The sequence below is a fragment of the Synchiropus splendidus genome, chromosome 16 (assembly GCF_027744825.2).
Source record: "Synchiropus splendidus isolate RoL2022-P1 chromosome 16, RoL_Sspl_1.0, whole genome shotgun sequence".
NCBI lineage: Eukaryota > Metazoa > Chordata > Actinopteri > Syngnathiformes > Callionymidae > Synchiropus > Synchiropus splendidus.
In genome coordinates this window covers 5216454-5240744 of record NC_071349.1, presented here as the reverse complement: position 1 = coordinate 5240744, position 24291 = coordinate 5216454, and the positions used below count along the sequence as shown (strand labels likewise).

The 24291-nt window shown below is 40.3% G+C and overlaps 1 protein-coding gene across 1 annotated transcript in view; it reads right to left on the bottom strand.

Annotated features, from left to right (window-relative positions):
• Positions 1–24291, bottom strand: part of nrxn3a (neurexin 3a) — a 101833-nt gene that overhangs the window by 57590 nt on the left and 19952 nt on the right. Inside the window, 2 exon segments of the mRNA XM_053845832.1 lie at positions 133–156; positions 420–721. Coding sequence (XP_053701807.1) covers positions 133–156; positions 420–721 — 326 coding nt within the window.

The window sequence follows — 24291 nt, the reverse complement described above, 5'->3', positions numbered from 1 at the left end:
ATAAATAGCAAAACCCCCATAATAATTGATGTAAATGAGCGAAGAAGGAAGGAAGAAGGACAAGAGTTCACAGCACACTGAGAGATGAACAAATGAACAAATGATATCTACCAGACAATGGAGAGTGTTTACCATGGCGTATCCAATGCCTGATTGCTTTGGTTAGGTGGATGAGAATTTAGTCAACAATGACGTTGTTAAAAAAGCAAACAAAAAAAATGATGAGTCAGTACTTGTTAGTAACAATAAGTGAAACATGTCAACAGAAATAAGAAAACATGGTGAATGAAGGCATCAAGCAATACAGAAAGTTAAAGCATACACATGAAAATGTTTGGCAGGTTTCCATATTGAGCATTGACAATAAACACATTGCTATTGATGCAAGGCATTTTTTTTTCACAATTTCTGATACTTACTTGACGCAAGTTCCGGGTTACTTTCACATCATGCCACGAGTTATCGTTAAACTTCCCGTTGACCGGCTCCACAATAGCTTCGAACGCTCCAGAGCCCAGGTTGATGACCAGTGACACAGCACCATCCTTCAGCGCCAGGTTGACATAGTCGGCAGACTTGCCCGTGTGAAGGATGAGGCCATTGCGCTGCCACGTCTTGAAGGAGAGCGTAATCTCATCACTGCTGCTCTGGATGGGGTTCTGGGAAAGATCGTAGCAGAAGTATTCCGAGCCACGGAATGTGGCCACGTTCTCTTCTCGTGCTGTGATGGAGATGCACACAGAAAACTATTTTAGCTTGAAAGCACACACTTGGTTCCTCTTATAACCCATTCAATGTCTGTTTCAACTAATAGAATAGTTTGTACCTAAAACTGTGTTTTGAATTGTGGCATGCTTTTGCAGTTATTGGGTGTAAAAAGGTTCAGGAAATGTTCATGGGGGAAGTTTTCTTTAAGTTCCGCTGGTATTCACCTTAAAATGTTTTGTGACAACATGCTTAAATTTTGAAGCAACAAGTTGGAGGTGAACCTGCAACTTTCTTGCTGTAGGGCGGCAGCAACAACCAATGTTGGAGACAGGCATTATCACACAGTCAGAAACCAATATTACATACTTGAAATAATTTTCCAAATGTTGCTTATCATGCAGGAATCTTTCCATAGAAAATGCTCACCTGATGCTTAAACGTTATCTTTTTTTTCAGATGTTGCTATGATAATGTAATTCACTTGTGACAAGATATTGTAGGAACATTACTCTATAATTTGTTTTAAAATACATCCCTGAAACATCCACGGAATGTTACACAGTTTGCCAACGTTGTGGCGATGCTAACTGGCAAGAGACCCTAGTTCTATAGCCTGTGTCCACAGAGACGGCAGAACAAACCGCAGAGACAGATGACCTTGAACCACCACAGACATCAACGTGACGGGCTGGGAAATAAATTAAAGGATTACACCTAACTTGTTCCCGTTCATCAGTGTGTGGTAACAAACAACACTATTCAATGTATGTATTGTAACGTAAGAGGAGAAGAAGAAGAATGTGTACGGTTCACCTTGTTTAATAATGAATTTAACACAGCTGGTTTTCTTGTAATGTAATATAATGTAATGTAATGACAAACAAGCTCTTCTGCAAGGAGCTGGAAAATAAAATAGAAGCCACACAGTGACGTAACCACTGTGAGTGAACGGCAGAGCGAACAATGAGTGGGAAAGACTGCACTGTGCGATGGCAACAGAGACACAGAGAAGGTTAGAGGAAAGCAGGGGATAACACAGAAAAATGGTCCAGTCAGTAGTCATTATCACTGGGAACATCTTCAATTAACTCTTGTCTCTTAAGCAGAACACTCCGCCACAGGAAGGAAGAAAAAGCGAGACACTACAACAATCAGCACAGCCTTCACGGGTCTCATCTCCACCCAGCCAGCAGCACCGAAGAAAGAAGACGAAAGATATAGAGACAAAATGGCAGCCTCTTTCATCCCGTGAACAGACATTTCTTAAGGACCAGTCCTCAGCCCAACATACACTGCTGTTCCTGCCACACCTTCTCAACTAGTCTGTTGGCAGCCATCTTTCTTTCTTTGAAAGCTGCGGTGTCTGTTGCAGAGAGCCATTGCTTCACAGAGGACCAAAAAATTGGTTAGTTCGAGGCTTTTCAATGCCACTTCTGATTATACAGAACTTCCATCTCACTCCAAAGATCCTAAGCAGCGACCCACTCTGGATGAGTGTAAAAATTGTGCTTGTGAAAAAGGAATGTTGCAGTTTGTTTTTCAACATGGGCATCTGCTGCCAACTCCCCCCAAAAAGGAACCATCCTGATATAGCTAGAAATTAGCAATGGATGTGGGACTGTGGGGAATATGTACTGTTCAGCCATGTTTGTAGTATTTGCTCGGTCAATTCCATCTTTTTAGTGATAGGTATATACGATTACTTAGTGGTAATATCCGTTGCAAAAACAGGTTTGAGGGCAGAGCACACATTAAGTAGGACCAGGGTTGCATCCTGTAACCTTGGGTTTACAAAAATTTGTTAAAAATGCCAGACCAACTGCTCATATGAGACTACACAAATACATCATGCAATCACATGTAGCAACAGTTTCAATTGTTATTTCATAATTATACTGCACAAAAAGGAAGGAGGAATCATCTGGGGGGAAAGGGGCCCGAAATTCTGCCTCCTGCTTATTGAACTGGATGAAAGAGCTATAAAAGGTAGCTGATTGTATTACGTTCTATTCCATTGATCCAAGATTCTACAAGCTCCCACAGGAGACTTGTCTCCAAACAGCAGTGACATCTTATCTGAGTGTGGCCAAGACGACCTAGTGATGCTGATAGTCTTTCCCAGTATTAGATGTCTCCAGAGTGAGCTGAATGATGAATTATTAACTCACTGAAGGGTGTTCCTCACAAACCCTAAACCTGTGTAAGCAGAAGGCATCACCAACCTGACTCACACAGTGTGTGTAGTCTGGGACTTTGCCATCTGGACAAAGGTGCCAATAATGACATCAGAATACACACTTATAGAGATGTACAGCTCTGTTCAATGACATCTGTATTGGACGTAATACCAGTGAAACTACTACTACTACTTTGACTACAACTACTACTACTTCGACTGCTACTACTGCTAATAATAACAATAATAATCAGTCATTGTCATCTTGAAGCTATAATGTTTTCTGTCAGCTCCAACACAGATGACAATTGCAAAAATATTTTTTTTTGTTCGGTGTAAAAAACAAACCCAGACAGACTAAAATGTATCTGTATCGACAAAATATGTTTAGTTGTTATGCTTGGGTCCTTCACACAGTGGCAATAAGTGCATGTGTAGTACAGATCTATTATTTAGTTCATAGTAGTTTTCTTTATCTGCTCTATCATAAAAAATAACACTGATATAAAGATGTGTCAAAACAAGAGCGAGATTACCATGGACAGAGAGGCGTCCTTCTCTCCGGATGAAATATGGACTCAGTAATGTATTGACTACGAAGACGATGTAACAACTGCAAGGAGGACAGAGTGTGGAGATTGTTATTAGCCCATAATGCTTTTAATAGCATTGGGATGCCGTTCCGAATCACAGACATTTCTTGATGGATGAGCACCAATGAGTCCTGCGAGGGGTCATCCATAAAAATGTCAGGAGAAGAGGTGGAAGGAGAAAAAGTTATGACCACAATAAATCTCCCTTAAAATGAAACGATAATGGGAGGCTCAATGCTTCAGGTGGCAAAGGAGTGAGACTTCTCTCATAAATGATAAGAAAGATCTCAGCTTTATTAGCATCAGATGTTTTCCTCTTTTTTCATACATTCTGTCGATCTTATTTGAGTTTTAAAGCCATGTTAAATATAATTTATTAAACAGTATATGACATATGTTGTATGACATTTAAGCCATGCAACTTCTCCCCACTTACCTTACTGATGCTAACTATTGCTGCCATTTGGGGGTCTATAAGTTGTGATCACTATAAATTATTATTATTATTATTATTATTATTATTATTATTATTATTATTATTATTATTATTATTATTATTATTATTATTATTATTTTGGCATGCCTCTTAAGGAATTACGTTCAGAAACATGCTCAACAGAGCTGCCAATCAAAAACAGAAGTTTAATATTTTTTAAATCCAAAATCACACGAGTGAGTCAAATATTGAGTTGCATAGCAAGGACTCTCAATGGATCCGTGATGCTATAACACATTCCACTAACCACTCATAGCCCCAAAATTTTACTGACAGCAGGTTTTGTGACAGTTATCAGTTTGGTAACAATCACTCATATATTATTTCTAGAAGTGTATGATTCAACTTTTATTTCAGGAGAAGGAAAACAAGAAAATGAAAATAACAGTCAATACTACTAAATTGTACCAGGTGTACAATCACAATGGAAAGAATGAGCACCCAAGTATGGAGGTAAAATTGAATTATGGCAAATCATGTTCTAGTGCAAATATATGTCTACAAGGGGTTGGAAACACCTAAAAGTTTGCATTATTTTGCCCAAAAAGCTTTAAGGTGTTTCCATTATTTTGTCCACCCCCTGTATTTTTTAGATGTAATTTAATATAGTATCTATATTACAAGGTTTCTTTCCTGCTGTAACTTGTGTGCAGAGAAGAATTCTTTACAGTCCAGTTGTGCATTAAATATCAGTACAATAAAGGTGTAGTTCAGACCTGATGCCTGACTGATGCGTGAATCATGTTTTGATCAGTTTCCAAATTGTGAAGTCTCATCTCAGGAACACTGAGCAAGGTGCTCACTTCCACTTTACTTTTCTTCTTTGAGCGTTCTTCAGAACTTTCTAAGTCAAATAATAATTCAATAATAATAATGATAATAGTTTCATTCCACTATTCATCACTCCTTTTCAATCTCTGTGAAATGAATGATGGAATTGTATACAATGTAATAATGAAGAGGCCATGTTACAGAAATGGTAACACAGTCCAGAGTCTGAACCTTCAGTAGTGATGGCAGATTCCTCCCTTTGTATATACTCCATGGGACTCAGCATACTTTGTGGACAGCAGACTTCACATCGACTGTTACTACAAATAACTTCAGCCTTGTGGAAAGAAGCATCTGGAATGACTTTAAAACTCCACTTCACAATCAAGACAGCGCCTCACTTTTCATCTCAACTCATGTTGAAACAACTCAGCTTCCTGATATCAACATTACAGGATGGACAGAGGGTCATTCATAACTGGCAGAATGAGAAGCGGATAGTCAAACACGTGCGTGTTATTGCATGTCAAAAATATTTGCAGCGCTAAGAAAGACTATAGCTAATGTTTTTAGCGCGTTATTTTGACAACCCTAGAGGTTGAAATGAACATTCTTGCACTGAAGCATTTACAAGCAGTTCATTCACATCAAGTATTCAAAACATCAAAAAGGTTGGCAAAAAAAAATGCAACAAATAAACACAATTCAGGACAAATGACTGCTGCTTAATAATTGTTGCTTAATGATAAACCAGCGTTTAATAAGTTAGTGAATCATGCACCGTGGACTGACATCATGACTCATGGTGTGTGGAGTAAACTGCCATGACAGCCACGAGTGGAAGAGAGGAGCTTCAGGATTGTGTTGACAGATGCTGGCATTACATTGTAGTGTTTTTCTTTTTAATGGCACAGACTAAACAAATGTGGTTCAACTGAAGAAACATTGGTAACAAATTAAAGCTGAGTGAAGAAACATTAAAAAAAAAAAAAAAAAGATGCCGCTCTTTTTTTTAATGTATCTCATGGCAAAAGCAAAAGGAGGGGCAGAGGAGTGGAGGAATTGAGGGGCATCACAGTATCAGGTTAGGCAGAGATGGTAGAGTACATCAGTGGCAGACATATAGAAGATGTATGGCGAGAAATACGTCATCTAGCGCACTACCTGAGTGTGACCAATGGTGCGATACGGCCATTACCATCACAGAGAATGGCTCAGAGCAGGAGCAGGAAATTGTTATAGGAAGACACAAAATGTCTGCCATGTTCATCCATTTGAAGTTCTCTGGACAGCAGCTTGCGTGAAGCTGATAAGATTGTTAGTTTCAGTCTCTGATCGGACCTCCTCCCCTCTCAACTGTTAGACTGTTAAGAACCGGACAGTCTGTTTCTTCCTCGTTTTCAGATCGCCATTTTAATATATTCATTACTATAGTTACTGATTCAGAATGCACCCCAGTTGAGTCAACCCATCCTTAAATAAATGCTTGAATAAAAACTGATCTCTACATTTTGTTTGTTGTTATTGTCTTGACATCAGCAGCTCTCAATGGTTTTCTAAGGCTGACTTGGGCTTTAATGGGTAAAAAATACAGGTATATAGCCAGACAAAAGCTCAAACCCAGTTTTACACGCTTATTTACTTTACTTCCCTGCATCATTGTATGCACCCGTCGTGTTCCAATTTAGTTATTACTCATTTACTCACTTGTTTTATTACCTTCAGCCAGGATGCAGCAAGCACCGAAACTAATGTTATTTAAGGAATATCTATTTCTATACATATCATGAATGTGTGTACATTGTGGCGACAGGTAATGCTAGTAAACCAAATAATTCTTAAGCTCACGTTTTCACCCACGTCCATTTTTAAATCATCATTTACACTCCAAACACCACCTACAAACAAATAAACAGGACAGCACTTCTGACTCAGAAGGCTGGATGATTGTCTGCTCAAGGCAGCATGTACAGTACCAGCCACCTTTGTTCTTCGTGTTTGTCTATTTTGGGTTCCATCTGACTGACAACACAATAAAAGCTGTGACTCACACAAATGGAGAGGCCCATTGGATCTGATTAGATAAACATTTTCTGATTTGTATTTCCTTCCATCCTCAGCCGCTGATCCATTGCCAGGTTGCAGAGGCATCAGCTTCATAAGGTCGTGCCAAACGCCCTTCTCATGGGCAACATCCACCAGCTCCGACAGGGGGATCCCAGACGGTCCCAGGCCAGTGTGGAGATATAAATCCTCCACCTGGTCCTGGGTCAACCCCTCAGTCTCCTCCCATCTGGCAGTGCCTGAAACACCTCCAAAGGGAGGCGTCCAGGGGGCATCCTGATGAGATGCCTGAGCCACCTTGACTGACTCCACTCTACTCTATGAGTGACAGAACTTCTCACCATATCTCTAAAGGAGACGCCTGCGATCCTGTCCGAGAAAACTCATTTCAGCTGCTTGTATCCGGGATCTCGTCCTTTCGGTTATGACCCACAGCACATGACCACATTCATTCTTCCCCATGAATCGATCTGAACACTTTTTATAGTGTGATCTCTCATCTGGGACCTGTTTGCCAAGGGAGACCCTACAAGGAGTACCTGTTTGGACTGGGGTTGTCATGGACCATGAACATGATATAACTAAAATAATAGTTTGTTGCTGCCCAAATAATACAGCAGTTATGCAACTAATATCTATGGCATCAGATATTGCTATTCAGTGAAGTAAAAGAGACACTTGTTAACTCTTGATTTTAAAATTCATAATAGTAAATAATTGAATTAATGAGATCAGTGTTTTTCTACAATCGTCCTCCAACATATGCAACGCAATTGGCACGTACATACAACAAGCTAGGCAGTCAATGCTGGCATCAATTGCTCTGGGCGGCGCAAGCAGCTTTTCGTTGGATGATGTTGATGTAGATCAATGCAGTAAATTAGCCAGCGCTCTGGACATACACACACACCAAAGAAGTTATTACATGCCTCAGTGAGTGCATTATGATCTTGCGCCTACGACATGATGGCCTACGGTGCTCAGATGGCACAGAGGGGACCAAGGAGGATTACTGCAGGTGCCAAATTAAATGCAGTGTACACAAACCTACACACACACACACACACTCTCTAACACATAATTCTGAGGATGACTCAAAGAGAATATGTTTATTAAGAATGGAGCAGGAAGTGGATGCTTCAATAGGCAGACTGAAGAAAAAGCTCTTGTCTTCTGTGAAGGCAGATTAATCTTCCACCTCTTCTATTAGACACAGAAGTGAATAAAAGAAGGATGAATAGTAAGAAGAGCCTAATGTAACTGTGAAGCAAATAAAAAGGTGGTTGAGGTAAACTCACGGTGAAACAATTTTTTTTAAACATCTGAAAACGGAGGAAGGACTGGCCTATTGGAACGGGGCCTGGTAAAATGGAGGCTGTAGGAAGAGGGGGCTCAATGACACGTAACAAAGATAATGATCAGTCATTTCAGCTGCTTGTAGATTTCCATTTGTTCAGCAGCTTGACCAAGAGTGCATTTGGATATCTGCACCAGGCAGGGACCTGGTACCAAGGCACGAGGCGTCTTATGGAGACATTTGCATGATTACACAAACATCAATCAGGTAGACGTGTTGTACGGAGGAAACTGAGAATCGTTTTGAGAAATGGCCAAATCATTTATTTTCTTTGTCATGGAGAAGACAAGCTGAGTCAAAGTGGGGTTGCCTCCAACAACTTTCCTTCCGGAGGGGACATTTTGAAAAGCTCTTTGGTGGATAGGCATTTCCACACTCATTTTCCTTAGGTAGAGGGACTTCTATTCTGTTTCCTTATTGTCATCTTAGCTTAGTACTGTATACTGTATATTAGATCACTCACTTCTGACATATACCAACATGTTTAGAGATCTTTCAAACACAACAGCTCAGTGAGTGACAGGATGTGTTAGTTCATTCATATGTACATGAGCATCCATGTGCATGTCTGTTCTTTTTGCGCATTTGGACATCGTCTCACATCAGCAGTGGAGGGTGACCCACCTCAATCTCTCCCCCCGCCCCTGCCTTCACACACACACACACACACACACACACACACACACACACACACACACACACACACACACACACACACACACACACACACACACACACACACACACACACACACACACACACAAACACACACACAGTGTGCTCCCTGAAGCATGACAGCAAGGTTGACTTCATCCCTGGGGGCTTTTCATTTACTAGCCAGCAAAGCCACATCCTTGTGGTAGATGCTCAAGCGCACACACTTCCTTATTTGCCATTATCTGGTCCGTCTGAGCTTGTGTTGATACCTAATGAAGGGCTTCACTTGCCATTTCTCAGCTGACGGTCACCAAGGTGACGATAAAGCAGCAGAGGGGTTCTGCATTTACACTACAGAAAGCCAAATTCAACAAGAACATCTTGCAACGTTATATAGGCAAAAACCCCATTTAAGAAGGAAAGAGTAGCCTGCTTCGTGCTGCACAGTGTATTAGTTTCATGGACTAGGTATAGGAATAGATCATAACTATTCATTTTATGATATATAAAATACATAATTGTTTAATGTAATATATATCATTATTATTAAAATTTGATCACATGTGAGATCCATATTTTGTAGCGATATACTTGACAGATTTAAAACTTTAGATCATCGAATTAGTCGTCTAACTTCTCTGGCAGGTCTGCCTGTTATTTTGATGTCCCGCTCCTCTGATTGTCCTGGCGAGCTTTGCAGAACTAACTGAACGTGTTACTGGAGTCCTCAGATCTACCTGGTCCACTTGACTATACGTGGAGGGCAGAGGTGGATGAATGGCAATGTCAAAATAATGTGAAAAAAAACACATTAATTCGGATTTTGTTAGTTATTAGTAGCTGTTTTCATGGTGTCTGACTTTGGCATCAATTGCATAGTATGTGTCTTGTTTTCAGACATTTTAATTTTCCTTCCAGGTTCTAGTTCTGGTTCAGAGCTTGGACACCTTTTGACTTTTAGACACATTTGGAGACGTTGGACTTGTAATCTTGACTATTTTCCTGATGTCAAGCTGCAATTTATTGATCACGGCACTTGGGTTCTGCTCCTCATCCAAGTACAGTTTAAGAAGCACAGGGGAAAAAATGTTGAGATTTGGGTCCAACAACCTTGTAAGATATAGTAAATTTATTCTTAAGCTCTGTTTCAGACTTTTAGCACTGTCACAGGCTTTTCTTTGGTAATTATAACACAGGGGAAAATATGCACATCTTTCTGACAGTCCAGAACCAGCGTTGGAATAATAATAATAATAATAATAATAATCATAATAATAATAGTAATATATTGTTTATTATTATTATTATTATTATTATTATTAGTAGTAGTAGTACTATTACATGTCTATGGTTAAGGAATTGTGTCATGCATCAGTGTAATCCATGTTCTTGGTATTGCTGATTTGTATTCCTCGTCCTCAGTGCCACTCTCGATTCCCGAATCCTGCTGATAATCTCCCTTGAGCAAGAGCACTTGCACCCTGCTCATATTTGTGATCCCTGCCAGATTGTTCTGACCCAGTTTTCGGGAATTGTATCTTCCACCTGCCAGTGTTTCTGACCTCGTGATTGTAACCTTTGAATCTTGTGATACGTACTGTCTCTTTGGAAACTTCTGGTTTTATACCATCTTCAATGTATTATTGAACATCCCGTCATGACTTCAACCACCAAGGATTGGCGTCTTCTGTTTGCTGTCATTGAGTCTCTCGACAGAATGTCTTTCTTTTCATCTAAACAGCACACTTTGAGGTCCAATGTTCTAAAACCTGATGAGGTACCAGAAACCACTCAGTGCAAAGGACACACACTAAAGAGAGAGAAGATGAAGCAACAAAAAGCCTGTCATTTGTAGCACTGAAACCTGCTGATAGAGTTTTGAGGCACCTCAGTAGTCTTGCTGCGACACTTGCAGTGGATGTCCACCTCAGTATCCAAACCTTTACTCTGGTGTGCAGTGTCACTCAACATTATCTCTGATTTACAATAAGACCTGTGTGAGGAATGATTTGTCCTTTAGCCAAAAGACATAATGTGTTTGGAGCAGGACAGATGACACTACGCTCCGACTAATGACAACACCAAACTAATATCTGAGGGAGAGTCGCGAAGAGGGCAGACACAAGGTCTCCACACTGTCTATGTGCAGCACAGACAGTCTGCAGCAATGAGATGTGGCAGGACTAATACTGGCTTGTCACAGTGGCCTAATGAGACGACGCTTGGATCAGGAATATGAGCTACCTGTCAGACTGCATCACAAACTGCTGCGTCCTTGGAGAGCCAGCATATTTTGTCAGTGTGTGCGTGCTTGCGTGTGTACCTGACATTTAGAAATCTTGATGAATGGGACGACCTTCAAACTGAGTCATTTGTAATATTTAATGATTAACACTTTTCAAGATTAACAAAACTGCACTCACTGAACAAAGAATATTTGTGTGCATCCCATTCATATGAATAATGGACCTACTGGCATTGAAGCACTGAAAAATATATCAGTGAACCATAAAATGCATCATCACGCAGCAGAGAACGAAAAGTCAAACAGGATGAGTGGCAGAATATCCAGACTAGAACAAAGGTCGTTTGAGATAAACAAAATCTAAAGTGTGCAAGTGAGAGCATGTAAAAAGTGAAAAATTATACATTTATTTTCAGATATTATAAGTTTCTATCTATAATATAAAAATATATATAATTTGGAGCTTAGCATCAGTAGTTGAACTACACACAGCTTCACTTCAATTTGCTCTAACTTGCTGGTCATTAAACTACATTTATTTTTTTGTATTAAATCAACTATTGGAATAAAGTATTTATTTGAGTTACGCTACTGAACAAACTACAATTTAGCCTGTGACTTGAACAATAGGCTGCTCTTTCTAGTGGCAATGGAATGGAGTTCACATAAGCAATCTGCCAGATCCAAGTGAGTTTCACAAACATGTAAATAATTAACTACACTGCAAAACAACAATTATATTTCATTCTTTTGTACAGCTTAAAACTATTGTTTTTGCTCAGACACTCTCTGAATAACTAAGAAAAAAACATCAATTTGAGTCAAGGAGGATGTCATATGTGTTTTGTTTTCTGCCCTTTTTCCATCCAGGTTGTTGTTTTGTTTCAGACACCTTTTGACTTTTGGACATATTTGGAGATGTTGGACTTGTAATCTTGACTATTTTCCTGATGTCACTAAGCAATTTATTGATCACAGCGCTTGGGTTCTGCTCCTCATTCAAGTTCAAGTAATATAAAAATAAATAAATAAATAAATATAAATAAATAAAATCAACCTTTCTTCCGCTCAAGAAACAGATGTGTTTAGATTTGGGTGCTTTGTTTCTGGGGTCAGGTGAGACACACAATCTCACTCAAACCTCAGATATAAAATGTAAATGTATCCTTAAACCAGCTCTATTTGTGTCAAGGAAGAAGCAGGCAGTACGACAGTGGTCATACATGTGGTCGCATGCATGAACGGAGGATGCAACACAAAAAAATAATCGAAGGTTCATGCGAAGAAACTATTTTACGGGGTGTATAAATTGGTATTGCTGCATTTATTTAGGGAAAATAAATATTTTAAGTTTAATGATGAATAAACAAGTTACCTGAACCTGAATTTGGATGCTGCCCTTGAATGTGCACTTAAGGACGAATAGTGTTTTATAGAGGTCAACAATCACCGATGGAACCACTGCTGTGTACTTAAAAGCTCAGTTCTTACCTGTGAACTGACTAAATACAGCATCTTCCTGAGAGCAAGTGGGTACTGTGGGTAGCCACTGACCGTCCAGAGATCTCCAGGCTTAGTCCTGCACGCACTCTGGTTTGGCTCAAACACAAGCTGCCTGAACGCAATCCCTGTGACAGGGTGTGATGAGGAGGAGGCGGGGGTCGGGTTGACAAACTGCACTGAAACAAATACTAAGTGATTTTGGATCACAGCAGGCAAAGCCAATATCATTCACACACAGACGCACGCCACACACAATGGGCCTCGGAAGGCTTTCCCTCAGGCTAAGTGGCGTTAACCTCTTTCTCTCTTGGGGCGCAGACAAAAGACCCAGAGGACTGCTAATAATCACCCCCGTCAATCTCCCATCCCCCCGCCTGCCTCTGCCGTTGGCAAAACCTCAATCGCAGCTTCTTATGGACAAATGCAAACATTATAGCCGTTGACTGTGAAGCAAATCCACTAGCACATGAAGCAATGGTACTGTTGACTTAAGCTAGTACGCAAATAGCGAATCAATGTCAATAGTGGGATTACGAACAGCGTCTCGCAGTTCAAGTTCATGACCAACCATTTATTTTGTCAGTCCACACACTCTCCGTGGTGATTTTCTGTTTTATTATTTTAATTTTATTTGGATTAGAAATTGAATTCAGAGCAGTTCAATTCTTTTTGCAGTCACCCCCTACATTCTTGAAAGTATCTTTAAAACAAAGAGAAAAATAACATTTTCAGTTTTTAGTTTCACAATAAAATATGAGGATGATTTTTCCAAGCTTGTGACTGCATGGAAGGAAGACGGGTTGGCATCTTTATAATTCCATCTGACAGATGTCCAAAAAAATTAGCTGTCACATTATTAGAGCATGAATGATGCTAGCCAGAGCCGCACACTTGGATGTACTGTGAAACTACAATAATTGTTGAAACAGCAAGCCCCTGGAATAATGAGCAGTCCAACATGATATCATGCGCTAATGAAGAATAATTTTATAAAAAATAGAAATAAGACAATACAAAGGGAAAAAATAGGTGATAACGTTGGGGTAGGGGGGAGCGGGGTGTTCGTCTTGGTGTGTGTGTGGGGCGGGTGTGGGGGGGTTGTCACAGTGGGTCTGGAGGGAGAGAGATAACACCACTGTCTGATTTTTTATGTGACCGTGTGTCTCACTGAGCCACTGGTCTAAAGAGATAGGGCCTGGGCCCACCTCAGTAATCTGCTGCACGAACACGCACTCACGCAAATACGCACACAGTAAGACAAACATGCACACACTCACAAATCTTAACCATAATCAAATTTAGTCATCCAAGCTGCTCATCAGAACCTGCATGCTCTGGGAAATCTACTATTAATCCCTTCTGAGAATATGAATTTTGCTTGAGCTCATATAAACACATAAATAGCCCGGATGGGTTATATGGGTTAAAAATATGTATGCAGCATGCTAAATTTTGCCATTCAGGCAATAGGGATTTTAAAAAATCCTGATAAATACAATTTCATTCTGTTGTGTTTGACACACTACATTCTGCCTTGAAAGCGTTTTGTTTCCTATTTATGAAACTTACCAGTTTCTAACCTCTGTTGTTACCTGAACAAAGAATGAGTTTGTATCGAAATATAGTCATGACGTAAGTGGACATATTAAATGTTTCACATCTCTTGCAGAACCCTGTTGTGTTCCTAACCTCATGGACTGTGTTCCGCCAGTTCTATCTTGGCTGTGTGACAAACTGAGTGCTCTAAGATGTCTGCTTTCTGTGAGACGCCAGTAAGAGATTTAAAATGAAAGAGTTCTGTGTTTCATGTTGCCATGACCTAAACTAAACTTGGGGCATTCTTGTATTATTCATCATTGATCCGTGAGGTAATTTAAACTCAGCAGAGCTGTGATTAAACTTGAGGCACTCCAGTCAACACACGCAGTGCAGCTGACACACTCTCAGATATAGTGAGTCCATAATTCATGATTGGATACTAATAAACTTATTGTGAGTCAGAATAGAGCGATTGAAAGTTTACTTCGGCATGACCAGCCTGCTGATGTCACACACACCCATCTGAAGTGTTACTGTGAGATGAAGAGAGCACAAACCCTGCTGTCTCCTCTCTCACTATTATACCTTTGTTGTGTGTGCCACTCTCCAATGACTGTGCCAAGGTGTTCTCCGTGGGAAATATGGTTCAAGGCAGAGTTGGCTAAAGCGAATAGGGAGACAGATCATTTTATAAATGTGCATGAATTAGTTAGGAAATGACCCATTAGTTTTAGTAATTTATTTATTTTCACTTTAGATGCAGTGTCTGGCATTTTTTGTCACTTTGTCTGGCCTTGTTTTCAGTAGGGAGAGTGCATCCAGAATATTCCCAGACACTTGCATTCACACAGCTGACAGTATCGCCGTGGCCTGCTGTGTGTGAACTCCAACTCCAGATAAGGCCACTGATACTGCTCGTGCAGGTTCCAAAGGCCACGGCATACTGTCACAACAACGGTGTGATATCATGTTGATAACAGGAAAGCACAAACTCATGCTTCACATTTTGTTATCAAACCGCTTCACATCCAAATAAAATTGTATGTCTTGTCATTTAGTAAGTTGTATTTAGAAAAGGCCATGTCTGCGACCTCGTTTTGGTTTGTGTGGAAGTTCACAGTTTTATTCACCCAAAATGTGTTTCATGGTGTATTTGTGCGTGGCAAAATGATCACTTCTGCGAGTCCAGCTCCGCAACAAGATGGATTCAGAGATGGACATATAAATTTGTACCAATCGTTGGAACAGCTCCTTGATAGAGCATGAGTGGTGATCGCCATTGTAGCAGGTCATGTCTGTAGGCTTATGCTTAAAAATGAATTACTTTGAAAGTATGTCTTGCTGGATGGAGGTGTTTCATCTTGGTAACCCTGTGATAACTCTGAAAACATGAAAAAGCATCATAAGGCCTCCAGTTGAATTTTCCCACTGTGGGACTAATAAAAGCCATCTCAGCTTAAAAGAACTTGAAAAGGTTCAAAGGTTCCTTGCCATTGGACAATTTTGGGCCTAACATATGATATACCATAGCAGACATTCATGGAACTGATCAGTACTGGGAAACAGATGATGCTAAACATTGCATTCTTCAGACTAGAAGAAGATTCAATAATAAAGAAAAGGCCAGAGTTTAAGTAGCTAGTGGAGTATTCCACATTTTATTTGGAAAAGTTAATCTTAATCATTTGGCAGTGAGTAATGAATGTATCACAGCGAGCTTGGTACGATTCCAGACGGACTGGGTACTTGTATTAGTCATCTTCCTGGGACATAAATGTGTCATAATTGTCAGTGTATGACTCATCTGTCTTTGTAAAAGTTCTAGCTATGATGTCAGTCATTACCTGGAAGAGAAAATACTTGTTGGCCTCTCACACTCTGGTTAGATAAAAAAAAAAAAAACTCGACCGGTGGTAATGAAGCTTTAATGTCCTAAAGTGGTGGAAGTGATAATGTGTGTATGCATTGGACAGTGTCCCGGACTTGGCAGGTTCTACTTCTTGTGCTCACACTGTATTTCCTGACCAACCATGACACACCATCACAGCAGAGCGACACAAGAGGAGATCAGGCTGTGTCAGCCTCGCAGCTTTCTCTCTACACACACAGTAACCCCAAACAAGCCGACGACCCGAGCCAAAGCGACAGCCGACGGGCTCACCACAGAGCAGCTGGTCTGCTAGGGAACAGGTCTGTTCCGTATGGATCTGCAGAGCAAAACAGAATGCGATCCTGAGCCAGCATCATGTGGTGTTAAGTGATGTGTAGCATTTATTTAAAAATATTCATGTATTTTATAAAAAAAAAAAAGTGAAAATGTTTCAGCCAACATAACATATCAAATTTCAGCTTGATGTCTCAACTTATTTGCCTTATAAAGCAAAAGGCTTGTGGTGTACAGTCATCATGTTGAATATTGCTCATGGTTGCAGGTAAGAATAAATGTCATGATAAACAGTGGAAAAGTGTAGTAGAGAGTGTTGTTAGTGTTAAGTCATTGTCTGAGCGGAGTTCCCATAGAACAGCTGCCAGAGTTTAAGAGTAGATCCCAGTTGATCTACTAGTACATGCATATATTTCAGTGCAAAGTTTCTATAGCAGGAAAATGTAATAATGACGGTGGCTAAGTTTGAAAACTTATAACACAATGTAGTAGCCCGCCCTCTTGTAAGGAACACTATCAAGGTAGCCAAGACCTGCTAGCTGTCAAGGTGCAGGGGATCTCGACAGTCCTCTGTCTTTCTAAGTGAAGTTATGCTAGTAATTGCTGAGTAGCAGTACTGCTCTCCAGTGGTACGCAAGTTGAGGACAAGCAGAGGGATGCTGTTGCAGTTCTGACACATTCCTTCTGTTTAGACAGCTATTTATTTCAAAGGGTGAGATTGTAGGCAAACATTCATTTTTAATTTGAATTCTATTTAGATAGATACTGATCGATGTCAAGATGCATTCAGAATACAGCGCACTTGGAAAGGCTACACATTGCGATGGTCTTATTATGGATAAAAAAATATTTCTACTAGTTCAAAAGTTTTTATAGGAAATATCAAGAGCTTCTGAATGAGACCCTGAAATCGATTGAAACTAAGGGCTAATGCAACTGTTTCCACGTTCCCTAGCAGGAAGGACACTCTGAAAAGTAAACTGTTTGCAACATATTAAAACCGGTACATATTTCATTTACGATATCTAGCTGGACTTCTTTGAAAACAGAAAAGCATGAACAGCCCCATCTATTAAAAGTGACATACCTATCAGATTACATCCCTCCATCGACCCGGGAGAAAAATAACGTCATTCTATTTCAAATGGCTATGAGTTTTCGGAGATCCAAAATAATCATGCCATCCAAGCTGACTAATGATTTAACCCCTTAGATCCCCTCATCCGTCCACATATGTGGAGATCACATTTTTGCCTTTCAGCACCATAGTACTTCGTATTTGCTCGCCATATTAAGGGAGACTGCCTGCAACATCTTGTAGTAAACAACGTCAGAGGCATTTCACTGAGAATGAGATTGTGGGAACCCGACTGTATACACGCACACACATCCTTGTATTCCTGTCCTTGTTAGGACTTTTGGAGGTTGCTCATGGACTTTCATGCTTTCACCAACCGCACACCCCAAACCTAACCTGGCTAACCTTAGCCAGGACGCTGAACAATACTTAAACCCAATTACAATGACCCAGTTACTTTGATGTTTAAATTATCAAATTGAGGCCTAACCTTGTTAGGACCAGCAAAATGGACCTAACTAAGCCAGATGTCCTCACAAGGAGCTGTTTTCCCCCAAATTGGTCCACACACACACATACACACACACATACAAGACCCTTGCAACAACTCTTGGGGGGAGAAAAATAGGGGACAAAATTCTCTTCAGATTTTGAGAATGAATCAAGAGTACAATATGTACAATAATGTCTCCAGCTTCATTTGACATGGCATGACATCTGACATATTTTAGTGATTGTAGCACAAAGAAATACACTCTACATATTTCTTTGCAACAACTGTCCTTAAAAGAGAAACTTCTGTTACTACTACTTCGAGGTCATTCCAACCCCAAATGACAAAACTCAACAAACACCTGGGACTGAAGAGGATGAAAAAGAAAACGGAGCTCAGGGCTCAGGTCTGAGGTGCGTCACAAAAGCAATCTAATTGACTTACTATTCACAACATGGATCTCATATAATATACATGCAGCATGCCAGAGGCAACATCTTTGAGGACTGAATCGTACTTTTGAAATATGACATGATAATCTGCGAGTGAGATCAATTTGAGATTGGCCTCCACCCATTGAAGCTGGCAAGATGTGATTTGTGTGTGTGTGTGTATATCCGCTTAGCATTTCCTCCATCTGATAGAAGCAACCTGGCAATTTTCTCAGACTGAATGACGCCGGAGAACCTCGGTCACCTTCATAACTCAAAAGAAATGGCCACTTTTTCTTCATCATTTTCATCGAATGTAGCCCAGCATCTGAACTCTGTGTTTGTGATTTCTTGGAAATACAGCTACTTCTGGGGGCATTTTGCTCTGTAGGGATATTTTTACCTGTCCCCACATAGTTAAGGCTCAAGGATAAAAACTTCAAAACAAGTGGGTCATGAATGGGGTTTAAGTTGGGTTAAGAGTCCTGGTTAAGGTTAGCCATGTATATTGGCTGGTTAGGTTTAGGGTGAGAGGCTGAGGAAAGTGTATTGAGCCACAGTTATTAACTGATAGACCCTATGCAAAAGAAAAAGAGAAACAGAGTTCAAGAAAAGGCCACAATAGAATGAGCCATATGGTATCAGACACAGAATGAATTGGAAAGGAAAAATACATTAAAATAATTTGTCATTAAGGGAAAACAAAATCACTTGTCAAACACTTTTCTTTCCAGGAATGTTGCCATTAAAACACAATAGGACCTCAATCCTAATCCTAATATCTCAATAGGACTTAGTCCAGGGGTTTGTTCAGAAACACAGTTACAATTCTGGGTTCCATTTGGTCACTGCAGGTCTGTCTGCTATGGAAGCAGCAATGCAGCATCTGACCACCACACTACCACCACAGTTTCCCAAAACCTTGTGAGGATCATCAAGGTTTTTTTGTTAAAAAATGGAACAAAAAAAGAGACAAGCCTTAATGTTGTTATTGCTCAGCAGTGGTTTTCAAATAACTGACAGCAACGCAAAACTGGCTGACAATTAAACACAACAAAAAAGACCTCGCACAGACACAAGTTTACTCACACCTACACACAACCACTGTCGGGAAAAATCTGGAAAGTGTGATAAGGGGCAGACATTATAAGAACTCTTCTCTCTGCTCCTTTTCAATTTCTGTATCTGTAAGGGAAGAAATATTTGTATGCAATGTAACAATTAAGAAGGCATGTGATATGATAGTCCTTTGCTGAGGCAAGAGAGGAAGTTCTCTGGATCTTGATGTGGGGTGTTTTGTAACCTCTTAGATAAGTTGTTGCTGCGCTCTTTGGGTAACTGGGTTTGCCCAGCCACTCTCGGGAAGTCTCACTGTTTCAGGTTTTGCCTGTGTACAGACAGTGGCTCTCACTGTGGTTTGCTGGAGTCCCAAAGCTTTAGACATGGCTTTACAAACTTCCCAGACTGAAAGATCTTAAATACTTTGTTTATTGCTTTAGTCAGTAAGATGCTTTGCTTTTGAGGATCTTTTGGTCACTTTACCAGGTAGGTCCACAAAACAAAGGAGACAGAAAGACATCCAGATGTGGGAAGGACAGAAACAGGGGTAAAGCTGAGCGACAGAGTCCAAGACAGACAGACAATGGGGCAGTGGAACCCATTCTGCTTCCTAAACCTCAGTGCGCTTTTGAACCTCACACATCGCCTCTGGCTTAGATCCGTGGGAGGAGGACGAAATGCACTTCCTTTTAATTATGATAACCAGCATATTCCCCTAATCGGTCCCGTCCCTCTTCTATTACTCTCTCTCCGCTGCTCTGTCATCCCTATCTATGGGGGTGGGGAAATGTTGTCGCCTGGAATCTGGGCGTAATCAGTCCTCAGATCTGTGCCGTGTTTTTCTTACCCTGAAGCATGTTCGCGCTCCCCCAGCCCTCCAACCTCCTCTTTCAAATGTCATCTTGGGAGCGTTCTGCAGATTGCTCCTGGGCAATTGGACCATAGGGATAGAAGAGAACTGGTCGCAATTCATTTTGTGAATGTGTGTGTGTTTGCTTAACAAATATGTCTGATAATTTATCAAGGATCACAAAGCAACCATTTTCGCTAGCCACTTAGGCCAATTGAGAATGAGGAATACCAATACAAGATAACACCTTATAACAGACCTCGGGACCTGTTGGTACGGCTTGTGAAACCTCCAATTCCCATATGCAAAATGCTAAACCTCCTCTGGCGTTTCTATTTCCATCTGTGCAATGTTCCATGCATTGAAAAAAGCTGTATGGTCTGTCGTGAAAGCATGATAGCTATACTTTTTTGCAGTGAGTTATTTTTATTGTCATAAATGTAAGGCCAACTCCAGATGTACGCTCTCACTTATAAAACATATGTGCATGTGCATAGAAAAGCACATTATGGTTGGCTTACGCAGGAAACATAGGACTAGAAATGGACAAATAAGTTGCATACACATGGCCTATGCCTGCTTCAGTTTATAAATCACAACCTATCTTAAAGTTGGCATGCGAAATAACCCCAAGACTATGCCTATATAAGGTTATGAGATGGTTAGATTAGGAGATACTTTCAATCCCAGTATCGACCTCAAGTTTTTAATTTTTTTTTAAATACTACATGGTGGCGTATGATTAAATCCAGGTCCAGGCCTGGCATGATGTAAAGTTTTATAAAGCTGTAAAATATTAAGTTTATTTCAGGGAGGGCAGCCAGCATAAAACATCATGCTCATTTCTAATATGAGTTCTACAACTGCCTGACAGATTGGATGTCAGCAGACGGAGAAAGACAAGTTCAGGAGCAAACTCAATGATGTGACAGAAGACATTTCCCTGATGGAGAGAAGCAGGATTTCAACAGATGGCTATTTTCATAAATAGAATGGAAGTTTTGGATAAGGCTGAGGACAGACATATTTCTAGAGAAGAAACTAAAAGATAGTTGGCTGTGAGGTGGTGACAGGACAGATGAAAGGTCTGCAAGATGAGATTAGTCACAATGAAGAGGTAAAAACTGTAGACACAGCTCAACATAAAGGGACAATTGGGATTTTTGCTGCCGTGTACCGATCAGCCAGAGTACCAGTCACCACCGATGACCGATCTGTAATGAAAATGATGAGCCCTTCTGTACATGGTGTGAAAAAATGAACCCTTAAATCATTTTAATTCAGACATGTTTTTATATACCTCAAGGAGGAAAAAAATAGAAAAACCTTGCAGAATGCAGCAACTATTACATCAGATGGACAACTGAATAACATTTAATCTGATGTCAGACGTTGCAGTTTGGTGAATCTCTTGAGACTTTGCTATGTCATTGAAATATATACTTACTGGCAGCTTGAGCGGGATTCTGCTCATTCACCGATCACATTGTTATCGGCTGATCATGATGAGTGACTGATCGATCAGAGCATCCCTACATTAAATTGTGTTGTGTTGCCATTCAGAGTTCAGGGGCAAGTTAAATTTGGCTTTGGATGGAAGAACCATCACATGAGTGAGAACGTGCAGCGTTGTTGAAGGGGGAGGACAAGGGTGAAATGAAGAGGTTCAAGATATGATCCTGGAACGACAGGAAGCAAAGTAGGTGTGATAAGCAGAGAAATGAGGAGAGCAGACAGGAGTGCAGGGAGCAGTGGCTCACAGGGCGCTGTATGAGGCAGGATGACAAGGAAAGGGAGAAAGACATATTCAGGAGCGAACTGAACTGATGAGAACTGATGAACAAAGAGAGAGTGGAGGGCAGAAACTGACAAGGATGATTGATCAGGGGATTAGCAAGGTAAAAGAATAGATAAAAAGAAATCATCCAAGAAGAAGTTTGAAAATGTTTAGGAGAGAGACGCTTTATACAACTGATATCTAAGAGGATGCCTGAGGAATGGAAGAGAAGTTCTCTGGTACGGATTCTTAAGAACAAGGGAGGAGATCAGGACAGCAGAACAGGATCCAACAAATAAGTCATGCCACAAAAATGTGGGAAAGAGATGTGGATGCCAGAAGAGGTTATCAATCACGAGCAGCTGTACAATTACATGGATGAATATTACAATGCAGACATTTCAAACATTACGTGACGGGCTGCATGACTGTTTTGTAACTATTCTATCACTTAGCTTCGTGAATAATACACTGCATACAATTGTGTCAATATGGGTTGTTACATGATACAGAGATTGAAAGGAGCAGTGTGAAGAACAGTTCTTATGATGGCTGCCTCTCATTCCCACTTTCCTTATTTTTGTGAACTTGAGTGTGTGTGTGCGTGTGCTTGTTTTTACCGCCTACCAATTCTTGATAAAACACGATCCTCGTGGGGACCCTATGTCTTCGTGGGGACCTTTTGCCGGTCCCCAAAGGTCCAAACCTCAATTTGAGGATGAAGACTTCAAAATAATGAGGTGATTATAATTGGGTTTCAGTTTGGTTCAGAGTCATGGTTAGCTATGTGTTTTGGAGGGTTAAGTTAAGGAAATTCCACCTCTCATTCTCGTTCCAAACTTTTTCACCATTAATTGTCAAAGATAAGTTACTGTCCACATTTCGAATGGAAAAGACCATTAATTTATTTTTTTTCCCACATTTAGGGAAAGTCTGTTTGTATCTGTGCATCTGTGTATTTGTAATTTTCTTCATTTCTTTTTCCGTGTTCCGTGTTTGGTCAATGGTGTCACGTTTTTTAAAATCTTGAAATATTCCAATTGCATTCTTTTCATGGTCACCTGCGGCTGTTATGTCTTCAGTTAGACTCAGCAATGCCATGGCAGTCGATCTGCCACTTTTGAATCCGAACTGTCTATCATTCAGTAGATAGTAAGTAATCTACTAAGTAGTAGATTCAGTAGTTTTTTCTAGGAATGTATTTAGTCTTTGTACAAACCTTTTTCTGGTATTATTGAGAATTGAGGTAATAGTGACTGCACTGCATTATGTCTTTGACATGAAGTTTGGTAATGTAAAAGGAGCTTAGGAGATAAAAACGTAAGGTTTATGGAAGACATTTTGAGGACAGTGAGTGGTGAGGTGTGCTGCAGGAGTGATATATATATATATATAAAACAAACATATATAACAAACAGCATGACATTATGTGGATATGCAACATAAAAGTATCAGTGTAGACACATGAAATGAGGGAAATTGAAGCGCGCTTTACAAGTATAAGCCACCTGTGTACATCTCTGCAGTCTTCCCAGTTTAATGTTCACGTACAACTAACAGGATGTGACAGGATGTCTGATGCTGAATATCCTCAGTCTCACTCCAGGAAGAAATGCAGGAGAGAAAGTGACAGGTAAAGCACCGAGGAATCCCATTTATGTCTGAGATCTTCTCACACACTGTTGGAGGTAAACCATGTGTGAGGACACAAGTAGGCATACGAGTATTTACTTACACAAAGATCAACTGTCATAGGTAAATATAGAGCTGAACACAGAGTAAAGTCCTGAGACATCTGCAGAGTCTTCTTTCCCAAGAGTCTGCTGATTAAATAACCAAAGGAGTGACTGATAAGAGCTGCGCATCCAGTGTCTGAATTATTTTGTCTTCAAGTTTTTTTATGGCGGTAGGGGCGTGTGAGCAGGTGTATGTTGTTGAGGATGACAGCCAAAATACTATGTAGATGCTTTATAAACTGAAGAGAGAGAAGGCGCCAAAGAAGACCTTTCAGGCCCTCCATTTCCACATTTTCTGACTTATGCAGATGTTTCAAATCTTGTATTCCACTACCTGGTGCAGTAAGTGCTGCATCATTAAACAGTAAAGTTCTCCCCAGTCAGAAATCCCATGAACGAGAAGTTACATGAGCAAAGCTCAATGTGGCGCTACATTTTGTTTGACACTGCCTCCATCACAGCGAGAAATGTCACCTACACTGGATCAGATCAGTGATCAACACACGACAGTCAAGTTAGTTTAGTGTTGATTGATCATGAACTGACCAATGTCATATTGAGTGTTCTTGACTCCTTGTTCTTGATTATACGTTT